The sequence below is a fragment of the Haematobia irritans genome, chromosome 1 (assembly GCF_050003625.1).
Source record: "Haematobia irritans isolate KBUSLIRL chromosome 1, ASM5000362v1, whole genome shotgun sequence".
Classification (NCBI taxonomy): domain Eukaryota; kingdom Metazoa; phylum Arthropoda; class Insecta; order Diptera; family Muscidae; genus Haematobia; species Haematobia irritans.
The window spans coordinates 102,222,503-102,238,688 of NC_134397.1; the positions used below are offsets into that span (position 1 = coordinate 102,222,503).

The 16,186-nt window shown below is 33.1% G+C and overlaps 1 protein-coding gene and 1 long non-coding RNA gene across 4 annotated transcripts in view; one reads left to right on the top strand and one right to left on the bottom strand.

Moving 5' to 3' along the window:
• Positions 1–7,141: 7,141 nt before the first annotated feature.
• Positions 7,142–7,622, top strand: LOC142221521 (uncharacterized). Its single transcript, XR_012718083.1, has 2 exons — positions 7,142–7,278; positions 7,351–7,622. It is a non-coding gene; the product is annotated as an uncharacterized LOC142221521 (long non-coding RNA).
• Positions 7,623–15,954: 8,332 nt separating this feature from the next.
• The window catches only part of LOC142221522 (uncharacterized), a 253,095-nt gene continuing 252,863 nt past the window's right edge, over positions 15,955–16,186 (bottom strand). For all 3 annotated transcript variants that reach the window (XR_012718084.1, XM_075291277.1, XM_075291278.1), the window contains exon 3: positions 15,955–16,151. Coding sequence is in view for 2 of the 3 variants with exons in the window: in XM_075291277.1 (XP_075147392.1) it covers positions 16,071–16,151 (81 nt within the window). In the remaining variant the exon portion in view is untranslated. The remainder of the gene's footprint in view (positions 16,152–16,186) is intronic.

Consider the following 16,186-nt stretch of genomic DNA (forward strand, 5'->3'; position numbering starts at 1 on the left):
ACGAATGGATGACACAAAAAAGTGCCAATCAGAAACAAGGCTGCGTTGCACAAACCTCTCTTATCCCTACTGGAACGAATGAATCGAAGCCTTTCGAATAAATACTCAAGTGTTCCAGAGTAGACCAATTTGTGGAGGAATACAAGAATCCTAATAAATAAAAAACTGTCAAAAGATACACCATATAGAGTTAGTTAGTATCGGGTAACGGAATCCAGGCGATTCAACCCAAAGATGTAGCGTGTTATTCTATTAAAAAGGACGTTCAATCTCCTTCGACTAGCAGAGTCACAGCTAGCGAATAATTCAGAACCACATAATAGACCTGGCAAAATGTAAGTCTTAGCTAATAAACATCTGACTCCCAAAAGAGTAAAAGAATGGGTCTACCAAAGTGCCCGTAGATTCGCACAGCTTTGTCCCACAGCGGAGCAGATATGATTCGACCATGTCAGTGATCATTAAAAATAACTCCGAGATTCCTCGCCGATGCCACAATCGATTTACTGATATCAAAGTTCACCAATGTGGTATCACAATGGACTAAATAGTCTAAGTGAGCCTGATACATCGGGCTGCCACCTAACCTAACCTAACCTACTGATATCAAATAATACTGACATTGACATCAAAATCGGATATTCGATTTCTTCTTACATATGATAAGGCACTTTGATTTTTGAGGGTTTATGCAGAGCAAGTTAGCACATGCCCAGTATGAATCCTCACCGTAATCAATCTGTCAACACAGTCATTGAGCTCCGATTGGGGACTTGAAATATACACCTGTAGATAAATGTACCTTAGTGTAAGATAGATGACAGGGAAGGTCGTTGGAATAGACAGAGAATAGCAGTGCTCCGATAGTCTGCCAAGACGGTCATGCAGCTGTGCTTGGGACGGAATCCAGACTGTCTACCAAATGACAATGAGCCATCAGAAAGATAGTCAGATAGTTGTCTATAGATTATCTTCTCAAATTCTTTAGATAGAAAACATAAAATGGATATAGGACGGTATTCACCACCACTTTTAGGTATAGGAATAACTTTACTATGTTTCCAAGCAGAAGGAAAAGTGCTTGTCATTACAATCCTGTTAAATAGATTTGTTATATAGGGCAATAAAAGTGGAAGCAAGACCTTGAAGAAGCGCGGATCAATATCATCGTAACCATCAGAATTAGATTTCACAGATGAGGTGCTGAGAATCATATCTGCTGAATCGCTACAAGAAAACTGAAATCCATTCGTGTTAGTCCGAGATATTAACGTCAAAATCCTAGAAATCATCAACTCTTGGAGTGACAGGAATATTAACAAATTGCATGTTCAATTCATCAACATTAACGTTATCATTGCATCCCAAAGCTCTTCCTATACCAATAGACCGTATAATATACCATTACTGTTTAGATCCCAAAGCAGACTAAAAATTTGCGATAGAAATAATTTTTCTTTAACAAGCTAAACTTACCAAATTAGCAATACAAATCAGATATGCTGATTCAGCCATTGCTGTAATTACCGTGATAATACTGATTTTAGAATTGTGTATTAAGACGTTTGTTATTGACAAGAAGCCCTCGAAAAATTTTGGTGTCACTGTCTTGGTTGTTGCTGTGACCAAGTGTTACCCATTGGCCATTGCCAATTGGTGTGACTGACTTGGTTTAGAAATATGTGCTCGTTTCCTTGCATATAGGTAACATACATCTCAATTTAATTGAAATCAATGAATAACACATTAAAATTGAATTTTGATAGTCAAAATTAAAAAAAAAATAGTTGAAAATCCAAAATCGATTTTAAGAAATATGTGCTTTTTTCCTTAAATCTAGTTACATCTCAATACAATTAAAACCAATGAATGAACATTAAAATTAATTTTTGATAATTAAAATTATAGTTCAAAATCTAAAATCGATTTTGTGATTATTTTTATGTTAATAATCGATTTCGACTTTTTTAGATTTTCATACCAAAATTGGAATAATCGATTTTCGCTTTATAGATCCCGAGGGAATGCTCAACTCAGCCTAGACATCCAATATATTGGTGGGTTTCATTATATATGTAAATGTGATTTTATTTAAATATTGAATTGTATATTTTACAATATTTTCAGTCTGAATCAAAACCTGAAGATACTTTTAAGTTTTGCACAGGGGCTGGGAGTAAAATATCAAAACATTCGTGATGAGATAACTGAAGACAAATTTACTCATGTCTACACCTTGAACTCTGTGTCAAAAAGAATGGGTACAGTTTCCCAGACCTAATGGTGGTTATCGCCTCTACAGTAAAGGTGCTTCGGAAATAATGTTGAAAAAGTGAAAATAATGTTGAAAAGTGTATGACAAGAATCAAAACTTGAATCTTAGGTGTGCATTCATATATGGTCATGATGGAGTTTTGAAGAAATTTACACGTGATATGAGAGAACGGCTTATCCTTGAAGCAATTGAACCTATGGCTTGTTATGGTTTTCGTACAATATCTGTGGCATATCGCGATTTTATTCTCGCGACTACGAGTGCCACAGTTGGAATATAATTTTGATAAAATTTTCTATAGAAATAAAATTTTGACAAAAGTTTCTATAGAAATAAAATTTTGACAAAATTTTCTATGGAAATAAAATTTTAACAAAATTTTCTATAGAAATAAAATTTATTAAGAAATCAAATTTTGCAAAACAAGACTTTTTGCTTTGGTAGATTTTTGGTAAAATTTTCTTCTAAATTTGGTAAATTATTTTTAACTCGAGTGGCAACCGTGACCCGGACCCGCTGGACCTAACGAAGCACACATTGATGGGGAACCAGAATGTAATGATGAAGAAAATATAATGTCGAATGTTTGTATATGGTGGGTACAGGAGACGACCTGAGATGCCTGAGGCTCTTCGCAAAGAGCTGGTATTTCGAGCGTTATGTTAATAAAAGGGAGAGCATTTAAAGACGTATTCGTGATAATAATGGAGACGTTAGTAGTTTTCATTGGTATATTTCAGTACTTAAATTTCATTGGTGCCAAACATTTTTCATTTGATGTTAGTTACAATGACGATGGTTCAGATGAGTTCTGCGAAGATTATATGTCGCAATTCTGCAGACAGCCGTACTTTTGATTTTACTTAATTGTTTGTGTATATATTGAGATAATTACACTAGTTTCCAAAAAAAAAATTGCATGTACACTTGATGTACACTTCTTATGTATTTTGATCTGCTGAACTCGAAAAAAATGTTTATGGAACAGTTTTTGAGATATCCCGTTATTTTTAGTTTTTTGCTCTTTTTTCACTAAACAAATTATATCTAGAGTTAGAAATTTCCGATTATATCGTTGTTTGTACTTAAATGAAAGGTATTAAGATGACGAATAATCGTTTATAATTGGATCTGTGATAAGTTGAGTGGTTCAAAAAATATCGATGGCATTCATCATCTTAACACCTTTCATTTAAGTACGAACAACGATATAACCGGCCATCGAGATGTAAATTGTTTAGTGAAAAATGAATGAAAAACTAAAAATAACTGGATATCTCAAAAACTGTCCCACAAGAAAAGTCGACTCTCATCAAGTGTACATTTTCAGTGTAAACTAGTGTTATGAATAAATGAATTTCTCCCAATTTTTAGGGTGCGTATACAACACAAATTATGGCCAATCTTAAAGTAACCCAGTTAAAGGATACACTTAAGCGGGAGCCACCGTGGTGCAATGGTTAGCATGCCCGCCTTGCATACACAAGGTCGTGGGTTCGATTCCTGCTTCGACCGAACACCAAAAAAGTTTTTCAGCGGTGGATTATCCCACCTCAGTAATGCTGGTGACATTTCAAAGTTTCTCTTGAGCTTATCATGGAATCGGGCGGCACTCAGTGATAAGAGAGAAGTTCACCAATGTGGTATCACAATGGACTGAATAGTCTAAGTGAGCCTGATACATTGGGCTGCCACCTAACCTAACCTAAGCGGGAGCGATGAGTCAATAAATAAACAAAATAAATAAAATGTTAAGATTCGTAAGCAGCCATATCTTATTTCTTTATTTTATAAACCAGTCAAATACAAATATTTTTCCTTTCATATTTCGCGAATTTATGTATTTGGAATTAGTTACCATATTGTGTCTATAGAAGATATTTTCTATAGACACGAAGCACTGTTGCTTCTAATACATAACTATGTTCCCTGCCAACATTTTCAAACATTTAGGATGAGTGTTCACAAACATGAGTAAAAACCTAGTCATTTGGAAGATCTAAAAAAGTTCAGTCGAAAAAATGACTCATAGTTTAACCCTTCGTTGCATGTTTTAATTTGAGCAAGGATAAATTATACCGTAAACCAATTTTCGTTCGATTCTGATAACTGGAGGAAAAGTTACGTAACATTGCATATATGCAATTTCATGCAGATAATCATTCTGCCTTTTTTGATGCACAGCTAGTTCCGCATTTTTGCATTTATCACAAAGGGAAGTGAACTTGGAGAACGCAACCCAAAGGGGCGGGACCCTTTGCCGGGCTTCGCCAAACTGTTCCACGTGGAACAGTGCAACGGTCGAAAGGGCGATGAAACTAGAAAAAGACTGGAAAACTACCATACTTAAAGAAAAGAGGATGACGAACAGAAACGTCATAGGAATCATTACCGAACACCTAGTGTTGGAGGCACATCGGTTCCGAGTAAGAGCAGCGGATGATTGTGTATGCAGCGGTATTTTGACGAAAAAGAGACTTCGGAACTCTTTTTATGTCAAATGCTACGCTTTTACAAGATATAGAATATCTTATATGATTCGGTTTGATAGAATAAAAAATTTGAAGCGTACCACAAGCTTAAAACTGGTTTTGGGATATGTCAGCTTATATGATACACGGAAACCTGGATCCTCTGTTTTACTTAGAATAGGTGTAATTGCGACCCAAAACTTAATTTTCAATTAGACTTTTCAGTTAATTATGATACCACAATATTGACCTTCTGTACCTCACTGAGTGCAGTTTGATTCCATAGTAAGCTCTATAACAGAGTTCGAATGGTCTTTCACCATAATGTGAACCACTTTGAGGAGCTTTGAAACATCTAAAATTATCACCAACATTATTGACAACGGATAGACCACCGCAGAAAAACCAAAATTAACTTAGCTAATGGAAAACTTATAAAAATTCAGTAAATGTTTTTTAGTCCCTAACTACGAAATGGGAAGGATTTTTCCTTAAATAAATTTCCAACATAGTAGTTAATGCATCGTCGAAAGGGCGATGAAACTAGAAAAAGACTGGAAAACTACCATACTTAAAGAAAAGAGGATGACGAACAGAAACGTCATAGGAATCATTACCGAACACCTAGTGTTGGAGGCACATCGGTTCCGAGTAAGAGCAGCGGATGATTGTGTATGCAGCGGTATTTTGACGAAAAAGAGACTTCGGAACTCTTTTTATGTCAAATGCTACGCTTTTACAAGATATAGAATATCTTATATGATTCGGTTTGATAGAATAAAAAATTTGAAGCGTACCACAAGCTTAAAACTGGTTTTGGGATATGTCAGCTTATATGATACACGGAAACCTGGATCCTCTGTTTTACTTAGAATAGGTGTAATTGCGACCCAAAACTTAATTTTCAATTAGACTTTTCAGTTAATTATGATACCACAATATTGACCTTCTGTACCTCACTGAGTGCAGTTTGATTCCATAGTAAGCTCTATAACAGAGTTCGAATGGTCTTTCACCATAATGTGAACCACTTTGAGGAGCTTTGAAACATCTAAAATTATCACCAACATTATTGACAACGGATAGACCACCGCAGAAAAATTTTGAACCTATCTATTTCGATGAATAGACATGTAACAATTACAACCCAGCAGCTTGTATTTTATACGATTCTCTAACGATGTAGGATAACTCGAATTTTCGCTTACATCTTGTGCTCCTTCTACGACCTCGATTTATATCAAACTCCGTGTTCAAATCTCCATCATCATTAAAATATTCGTTTTTATATTCATATTCGTCGCTAAGGGTCCTATACTGAAAAAATATTGTCGTGAGGGCAAAGATTTCATGTCTTTAAAATACGAATGCAAATTTTGCTTTGCATAGGAGACGTATTTCTCTAATATAAAGTTTGTTTCTTTGTCCAAAAGTCGATAAACTTTTCAATGAAGTCGTATTGTCCTTATAATTAAGTGATTTCACTTAAAAATGGGTATCATAATATGAAAGAAAAAATGTTTGGGCTAAGGTCAACTTGAATTATTAATTCAGAAAAATTCTTTAAATTTAATGAAAAATAGCGTTCAAATATAGGACATGTTTTTCAACACTTTATTTTAAAGACGTTTTTTACTTGAAACATAGCATAGTTTCTACTGGGAGTCAAGTCTTAATTTGGAAAATAAAGTTGTGGTTAACTCGTTTTTAAAGGGTTTTGATAGTATATGAAGAAAAAAGCTGAAAAAGCGAAAAATTCTAGGAAGCAAGTACACAAAAACCAAATTTAAAAGATAATTGTGTCTTAAAAGTATCCTTACTTGTATTCTCCGCTTCTTTGGCTCGGAATCAATACCAAAATTTTTAAAGTAAATACCAAATCTTTGGAACCGCGCATGCCTTTTTTTAGTGTAGAAGTAACAAAAATCATATGTGCATGATATTGCATATATCTATGGCATATATGCAATGACAGTTCATATCGGCTAAAACGCATGAAATTGCAGAAATGATATCAATTTGTATTATAAAACTATATATTCATAATATTACAACAAATAAGTTAAATTTTTCGAGGTACTCAAAATACTTATTTTAATTTCGCTCTATTTAAATGAAGTTGTTATGATACTCGATAAAAATCCTTAATAAAAATCCTTAATAATCTACGGCTTCCAAAATGTGAATAAAAAAAAAATTATGGTAAAATATGTAAAAGAATAGGAGCTAGACAGGCAAGAAACTAACATTGCATATATGCAATGTCAGGCATATATCATTCCTTCAAAGTGAGTGTTTAAGATTTTCTACATTAAAACAGTAGAAAGACTTATTTTTTATACATTTGTTACTCTTCATGAGTATTGTTTCTATTTGAAAATTTAATGAGCAATTTTTTGTTGAAATTCTTGTCAATGTGACTTATAAAAATAATAAAAAAATATATTTTTGTATCAAAAATCGTGCTAAGTTTTTACAAAATTTATTAGACAAGTCCAAGATATATGGAATACGTTATTAATTTTAATACAGGTAAGTTTAAACAAAACTGAATATTTTTGATATGTTTTGTAATTGTAATTATATGTCTTTTTCTTGTTTCAGAATGGGTTGAGGATCAAAATAAGGATGGCGATATATATCTTTTTAAAGCAGAAAAGGACAAAACTACAAAAAAAGTGTCTTGTAAATTTAAGGACCATTTTAACTTCCACATAGTTCAACAAATTTACTGTAATATAGTTCATTTTTCGTAACCACAACCAAAATTAACTTAGCTAATGGAAAACTTATAAAAATTCAGTAAATGTTTTTTAGTCCCTAACTACGAAATGGGAAGGATTTTTCCTTAAATAAATTTCCAACATAGTAGTTAATGCATCGTTGATTCTATTATAAAAACACATGGGCAATATAAAAATCTTACTACGAAATGTGGACAATCTACTAAGAAAAAATTTTGTATGGAAAAAAATTTTGTAAAATTAACTTAACGACTTTACCGATTCGTATGATGGCTACCTACAGATTATTTCCTTTTTTATTATAAGTTGGAGTGTTTTTCCTCACATTGAAAATTTTAGATAAAGTAGAATAAAGAGTACACTGAAAAAAATATTGTCGTGAGGTCAAAGATTTCATGTCTTTAAAATACGAATACAAATTTTTCTTAGCATAGAAGACGCATTTCTCTAAAAAAAGTTATTTTCCTTGTCCAAAAGTTGATAAACTTTTCAATGAAGTCGTATTGTCCTTATAATTAAGTGATTTGACTTAAAAATGGGTATCTTAACATGAAAGAAAAAATGTATAGGCTAAGGTCAACTTGACTTTAATAATTCAGAAAAATTCTTTAAATTTAATGAAATTGTCTTTAAATTTGTTGTCTTTTTGCATCTTGACTACAAAGCAAAAAATCGTTCAAATATAGGACATGTTTTTCAAAACTTTATTTTAAAGAAGTTTTTTACTTCAAACATAGCATTATTTCTACTGGAAGTCGAGTCCTAATTTGGAAAATAAAGTTGCCGTTAACTCGTTTTTAAAGGACTTTGATAGCATATGAAGAAAAAAAGCTGAGAAAGCGAAATATTAAAATTTGCTTCCTAGAAGCAAGTACATAAAACCTAAATTTAAAAGAGAATTGTGTCTTAAAAGTATCCTTACTTGTATTCTCCGCTTCTTTGGCTCGAAATCAATACCAAATTTTTTAAAGTAAAGACAAAATCTTTGGAACCGAGTATGTTTTTTTTTTCAGTGTAGTTATATAATCCTTGTCGGGTGTATATAATTTTTTATAGATTCCTCATAAATTTGGTATATATTTTACCTTAACTTATATATAGAATTCCTACTAATCAATAAACGTGGTACTTGAAAATGAAGTGAGAAGAGAGTAATGAAATCATTGCATCATTTGAGGGAGTTTTTAGAGACATTTTGTGTATATCTCGTATGATTGTTTGTGTTTGTTATTGCGTCATTTATGCTGTTGTTGGTTGTTTTGATTCTACACTGTCAGAAAAATATGTTTTTCATATGTTCCTATATAAACAAAATGTGTTTCCGGCACAACTTTTAAACACAATATATTTAAGTGCAAACATGTAATGTTCCTAAACTAACACTAAATGTTTGGGACACATATGTTAATATCAGGGATCCGGAGCGGAGCGGAGCGTGGAGCGGAGCGTGGAGCGGAGCGGAGCAAGCCCTTTTTTTGCCGGAGCGGGAGCGGCATTTCTAAAATCCGGAGCGGAGCGGGAGCGGAGCGGTTTCCAAATGAAAAACCGCTCCGCTCCGAATAAAATATTACTTGAATGAAATGTGTAACTTTGAAATTACACTGTGTAGGTAATTTCAAATATAACTAGTACTTAGCGTAGTGTGAGTAAACGTTTAAAATGTACGATATGTATTTTTGTACGTATGTACATTGGGGAAAACACAACGTGTTTTTTAGTAATTGTTTTCAAAAACGGCAAATGTCAAAATATATCTCTAGTATGAGTTGTAAAAGTAACAACAGTACTTTCGATCAATTTCATCCCGTATTACTACAAAGATGTTTGTAATGAACGTCAAATAAATGCAATTAAATGATCTTATTTATATTTAATTTTTTAGTTTTCTACACTGAAAAAAATATTGTCGTGTAGTCAAAGATTTCATGTCCTTAGAATAAGAATGCAAATTTTGCTTAACATGGAAGACGCATTTCTCTAAACTTTTGAATGAAGTTGTAATGTCCTTATAATTAAGTGATTTTACTTAAAAGTGTGTATCATAACATGAAAGATAAAATTTTTGAGGTAAGGTCAACGTGACTTTAATAATTAAGAAAAATTCTTTTTTTCAGTGTAAGGACATTCATATTTGCTTTACTATTGTACTATATCCTAGCATTCTCTTATTTCTGATATTGGTTCTCGAAAATTTAATTAAAATTATGGATAGTTTCAATTTTGGTTGAAAAATGTGCGCATATACATTTATTTTAATTTTTTTTCTCACATTGACTTGATTTGTATTATTGCATGTTATCTACTTTTTTGAGGACGAACATTTCTTAAAAATGCTGTTCGATAATGTATTTTTGCAATAAAAGGGAAAAACGCGAAATTAGGTAACACTAGATCTGAGTAAGAATATTCGTAGGTATACCACGGACTGATTTCGATGGAGGTTGTTGCAAACATAAACATACACACACACATTACAAATATAACAAAACCTCTTCTCTACGTCTGTTGCAAAACAAAAAAAAACTTTCGGAGAGTAGTTACTTCTACTCTGTGTATAGACTTTCAATTCCAATCAGCGTTGCCGCTTTGGTCCGATCGGACCAAAATTGGTCCAAAAAATTTCTAATTTTTAAATTTGGTCCGGTGGTCGGACCAAACAGCATTTGGTCCATTTTCATAAATTTGGTTTCTATCACATATTAAATAGTAGATGGTGCACCGCAAAGAATATTGTCGGGAGGCCAAATATTTCACATGCGTAAAATATGAATACTAATTTTGCTTAGAATAGAAAACGTATTTCTCTGAAATAAAGTTTTTTCCTTGTCTAAAAGTCTCTAAACTTTTCAATGAAGTCTGTTTGTCCTTATAGCTAAGTGATTCGACATAAAAATGTGTATCTTAACATGAATGAAAATTTCGTTTTAATGAAGTCAAAATGGATTTAATATTTCTGAAAAAATCTTCAAAATTAATAAAATGTTTCAACACATTGTTTTAAAGTCATTATACCCTAAACCACATAGTGGTTACGGTATAATAAGTTTGATCTGCCAAAAAATGTGCCTACCAGAAATATTGATTTTAGTCCCAATAAAGTATATACCGATCGACTCAGAATCACCTCCTGAGTCGATCTAGCGCTTGGTGTCCGTCCGTCCGTCTGTCCATGTATTTGTTGTTCACAGGATTCCGGTCGCAATTATTAACCGATTTTGATGAAGTTTGGTACAGGGAGTTTTTTTGGGCACAAGGACGAACGCTATTGAATTTGGAATAAATCGGATCAAATTTAGATATAGCTCCCATATATATGTATTGCTCGATTTCGACAAATGGGGTCACGTTGCACTTTTTTACTAACCGATCGTCGTCAAATTTAGCACAAAATAATCTTTTGTATCACCCTTTAAGTCTGAAAATGTCATCGAAATCGGTTCAGATTTAGATATAGGTCCCATATATATGTATCGCCCGATTTTGCCAAATTATGTCATAAAACCCTTATTTATCAACCGATCTTACTCAAAGTTGGCTAAATGTAATCTTCTATAGCACTAACTATATGTGCAAAAAATCATCGAAATCGGTTCAGATTTAGCTATAGCTCCCATATATGTACCACCCGATTTTTCTAAATAAAACAAGCAAGGAAAGTCTAAAGTCGGGCGGGGCCGACTATATTATACCCTGCACCACTTTGTAGATCTAAATTTTCGATACCATATCACATCTGTCAAATGTGTTGGGGGCTATATATAAAGGTTTGTCCCAAATATATACATTTAAATATCACTCGATCTGGACAGAATTTGATAGACTTCTACAAAATCTATAGACTCAAAATTTAAGTCGGCTAATGCACTAGGGTGGAACACAATGTTAGTAAAAAACCAGTAAGGAAAGTCTAAAGTCGGGCGGGGCCGACTATATTATACCCTGCACCACTTTGTAGATCTAAATTTTCGATACCATATCACATCCGTCAAATGTGTTGGGGACTATATATAAAGGTTTGTCCCAAATACATACATTTAAATATCACTCGATCTGGAAGAATTTGATAGACTTCTACAAAATCTATAGACTCAAAATTTAAGTCGGCTAATGCACTAGGGTGGAACACAATGTTAGTAAAAACATATGGGAAACGTTTAAATCTGAAGCAATTTTAAGGAAACTTCGAAAAAGTTTATTTATGATTTATCGCTCGATATATATGTATTAGAAGTTTAGGAAAATTAGAGTCATTTTTACAACTTTTCGACTAAGCAGTGGCGATTTTACAAGGAAAATGTTGGTATTTTGACCATTTTTGTCGAAATCAGAAAAACATATATATGGGAGCTATATCTAAATCTGAACCGATTTCAACCAAATTTGGCACGCATAGCTACAATGCTAATTCTACTTCCTGTGCAAAATTTCAACAAAATCGGAGTTAAAAATTGGCCTCTGTAGTCATATGAGTGTAAATCGGGCGAAAGCTTTATATGGGAGATATATCCAAATCTGAACCGATTTCAAGCAAATTTGGCACGCATAGTTACAACGCTAATTCTACTCCCTGTGCAAAATTTCAACTAAATCGGAGCAAAAAATTGGCCTCTGTGGGCAAATGAGTGTAAATCGGGCGAAAGCTATATATGGGAGCTATATCTAAATCTGAACCGATTTTGCTGATATTTTGTAAGTTTTTTGAGACTCATAAAATATTCGGATGTACGGAATTTGAGGAAGATCGGTTGATATACACGCCAATTATGACCAGATCGGTGAAAAATATATATGGCACCTATATCTAAATCTGAACCGATTTTTTCCAAAATCAATAGGGATCGTCTTTAAGCCGAAACAGGACCCTATACCAAATTTTAGGACAATCGGACTAAAACTGCGAGCTGTACTTTGCACACAAAAATACATCAACAGACAGACAGACGGACAGACAGACGGACAGACAGACAGACGGACATCGCTAAATCGACTCAGAATTTAATTCTAAGCCGATCCGTATACTAAAAGATTGGTCTATGATTACTCCTTCTTGGCGTTACATACAAATGCACAAACTTATTATACCCTGTACCACAGTAGTGGTGAAGTGTATAAATATGGGAAACATTTAAATCTGAAGCAATTTTAAGGAAACTTCGCAAACGTTTATTAATGATTTATCGCTCGATATATATGTATTAGAAGTTTAGGAAAATTAGAGTCATTTTTACAACTTTTCGACTAAGCAGTGGCGATTTTACAAGGAAAATGTTGGTATTTTGACCATTTTTGTCGAAATCAGAAAAACATATATATGAGAGCTGTATCTAAATCTGAACCAAATTTGGCACGGAGAGCTACAATGCTAATTCTACTCCATGTGCAAAATTTCAACTAAATCGGAGTTAAAAATTGGCCTCTGTGGTCATATGAGTGTAAATCGGGCGAAAGCTATATATGGGAGAAATATCTAAATCTGAATCGATTTCAACCAAATTTGACAGGCATAGCTACAATGCTAATTCTACTCCCTGTGGAAAATTTCAACTAAATCGGAGTTAAAAATTGGCCTCTGTGGTCATATGAGTGTTAATCGGCCGAAAGCTATATGTGGGAGCTATATCTAAATCTGAACCGATTTCAATAAAATTTGGCATACTTGACTACACTACTAATTGTACCCCTAGTGCAAAATTTCAACCTAATTGGGATAAAACTCTAGCTTCTGGGACCGTATTAGTCCATATCGGGCGAAAGATATATATGGGAGCTATATCTAAATGTGAACCGATTTCAATAAAATTTGGCACACTTGACTAATTGTTCTTCTTCTGCAAAATTTTAAGCAAATTAGGGTAAAACTCTGGCTTCTGGGGCCATATAAGTCCATATCGGGCGAAATATATATATGGGAGCTATATCTAAATCTGAACCGATTTCTTCCAAAATCAATAGGGTTCTATTTTGACCCAAAACACATACTTGTGCCAAATTCGAAGTCGATTGGTCGATAACCTAATCCCTTGGTTACAAAAATGTGTTCACGGACAGACGGACATGGCTATATCGACTCAGGAGCCCACCCTAAGCATTTTTGTCAAAGACACCATGTGTCTATCTCGTCTCCTTCTGGGTGTTGCAAACATATGCACTAACTTATAATACCCTGTTCCACAGTGTGGAGCAGGGTATAATAAAACTCAATTGAACAAATAATACAATATTTGTACTATAATTTTCTCGAAGAGGAGCGGAGGGGAGCGATTTTTTTTTCTCGGAGCGGAGCGTGGAGCGGAGCGGTTTTTTTTTCTCCGGAGCGGGAGCGGAGCGGAGCGAAAAAAATGGACCGCTCCGGATCCCTGGTTAATATGTTAGAATATATCATGTTTGGGGCGTGAATGTTTCATAAAAATAATATGTGTGAATGTAAACATATATAAATTTACAAATTTCGACTAAACATATATATGTTGTGATATTTTATTCAAAGAGCGACAGAGAGAGAGAGAGTATAGAGAAAGAAATATAGATGGAAACCGGGAGGGTTGACCAAAGATATCAACATAACACAGCGAGAGAATCAAAACAGAGCAATTTCTGTGAAACCGCTTGTATGTTGTTTCGAAAAACTGTTTTATGATAAGGCCAAAACCTTGATATGCTTAAGTCTAAATATTATATAATTTGAATATTAGAATGAGTATTCGGAGTAAAGAGAATAGACATTCGGAACCAAGAGAATAGACATTTGAAAAAAACAGCATGTGTTTTCGTCTTGAGAGCAGCATTTTATGTATGTGTGGACATGTGTTTTGTTTATCATATTGGCATTATGGGCACAATTTTTTTCTTGGTTCGTTAAAAGAAATCGGAACGTACGATGTAAGCAAGTCAATATATTCAGGCAAAGGAAATTAAAAAACGGTGGAAAATATACAAAAATTACAAAGGGATCTTCATAAATATAACGAAAGGGCACTATACTCTTTTTAGAGTTGGGACAGTAAAATGAAAAAAGGAAGAAATAGTGAAAAATTAAACAGCAAAATGTATAAAAACAAATTTTAGTTCTTCTTTATTAATAAGTAGCCCAAGAGTAGTTGACTGACACCTTCAAATATAAAAGCGGGCATTAAGTTCGAGTTTTGGATCAGAACCAATTGAAAAAGTTTATTTTCTTTAAAATGAATGAAATGCAAAACATTTTAGAGCGATAATGCCAACTTAATACCGGCCTTAAAGGTAAAAATGAAATTAAGTAAAAAAAACACATTTTTAAATGCATTTAAAATGGTGTTAAATGGAAGTAAAAACTGTTCACGCCTAAATAAATTTATGTGTACATTATAAAATTATTTGTGTATGTTTATACTCGACTCCACCTTCTTTTGTTAGAGTTTTTGAAGGAACCAAAATTTCAAACTTTTATACCAAAAAACGTTTTTTGTTGCAAAATTGTTATTTTTGCAATTAAAAAAATAATATTTTATCCAAAACTCAGTCCATTTCGTTTATATCAAGCACTGTTCTACAAAATTTAATATTGAACAGCATAGCTCTTTACGAACAATACAAAAGCAAATGCGCGAAAATTAATGTTTGGAACTGACTCTTTACGAAAAAATCAAAACGAGATGTCAGAAAATTCATTTTGGAACTGACACATATATTTTTTTAAAGAGAATAGTGGATCATCTATATGTTATATTGTCTATAGGCTGACATGCTAACCACTGCTCCACTTGGCCAACAAATGTATGTTTCTGTTAAATAATGTTATGTTTTGCATGGGCTCGTGGGCGCTGCAAATGCTATATAAATGTAACTATGATATATAAATGTAACTTATAACGATAATTGTCTACTGGTGACTATAACAGCTACGTAGCCCAGTGGATAGTGTGTTGGCTTACAAACTTTGTGGTCCTCGGTTCGATTCTCCGTCCAGGCGAAAGGTAAAATTTAAACAATTTATATTTGCTATTTCTAAATTAATATATTTTTGCATCTAAGCATATTATATTTACAAACATTTTATGTCCCAAACATAATATGTTCTAACATATTAACATATATGTCCTAAAAATGTTATGTTTATGAACATTTGATGCTTGCACTTAAAAATATTGTGTTAAAAAAATTGAGTTCCAAACATATAATTTTTACACCCAAACATATGAAAAACAGTCTTTTTCGTCCGTGTAGCCGCTAAAATCGCCATTTTTCACTATTATTTTTCTTGAATAATCCATTTTAAACAATATAAACTAAACGAAAAGCTGATTTGGCTATTCCCCATCAAGTTATAATAAAATTTGCATCAAAGAAGTATAATTTTATACATTATTTACTGTTTTTTTTTTGTTATTTGGTGGCTAAACTCGAACTTAATACCCACCATTATGTAACATTTGCAGAAGAACCATTTTATGTTATCACTTGAATTAATCTAAATACTTACCGCAGTTATACACATAAGAACATGGAGAATGAACATTCCGAAAGACAAAAAGGTCAATGTTGTGAGAGCAATATCTGTAATATCTTTTAGTCCAATTTCTTTTGTCTGATTTGTGGGAACATTTACCATATGGAGTGCGTAATTGTGTCCATATACATGAGATGGATTATGGTGATAGTAAGAATTGTGGACTTCATCATAGCCTAAAATAATATATAGGATGAAATACAAAAATGTT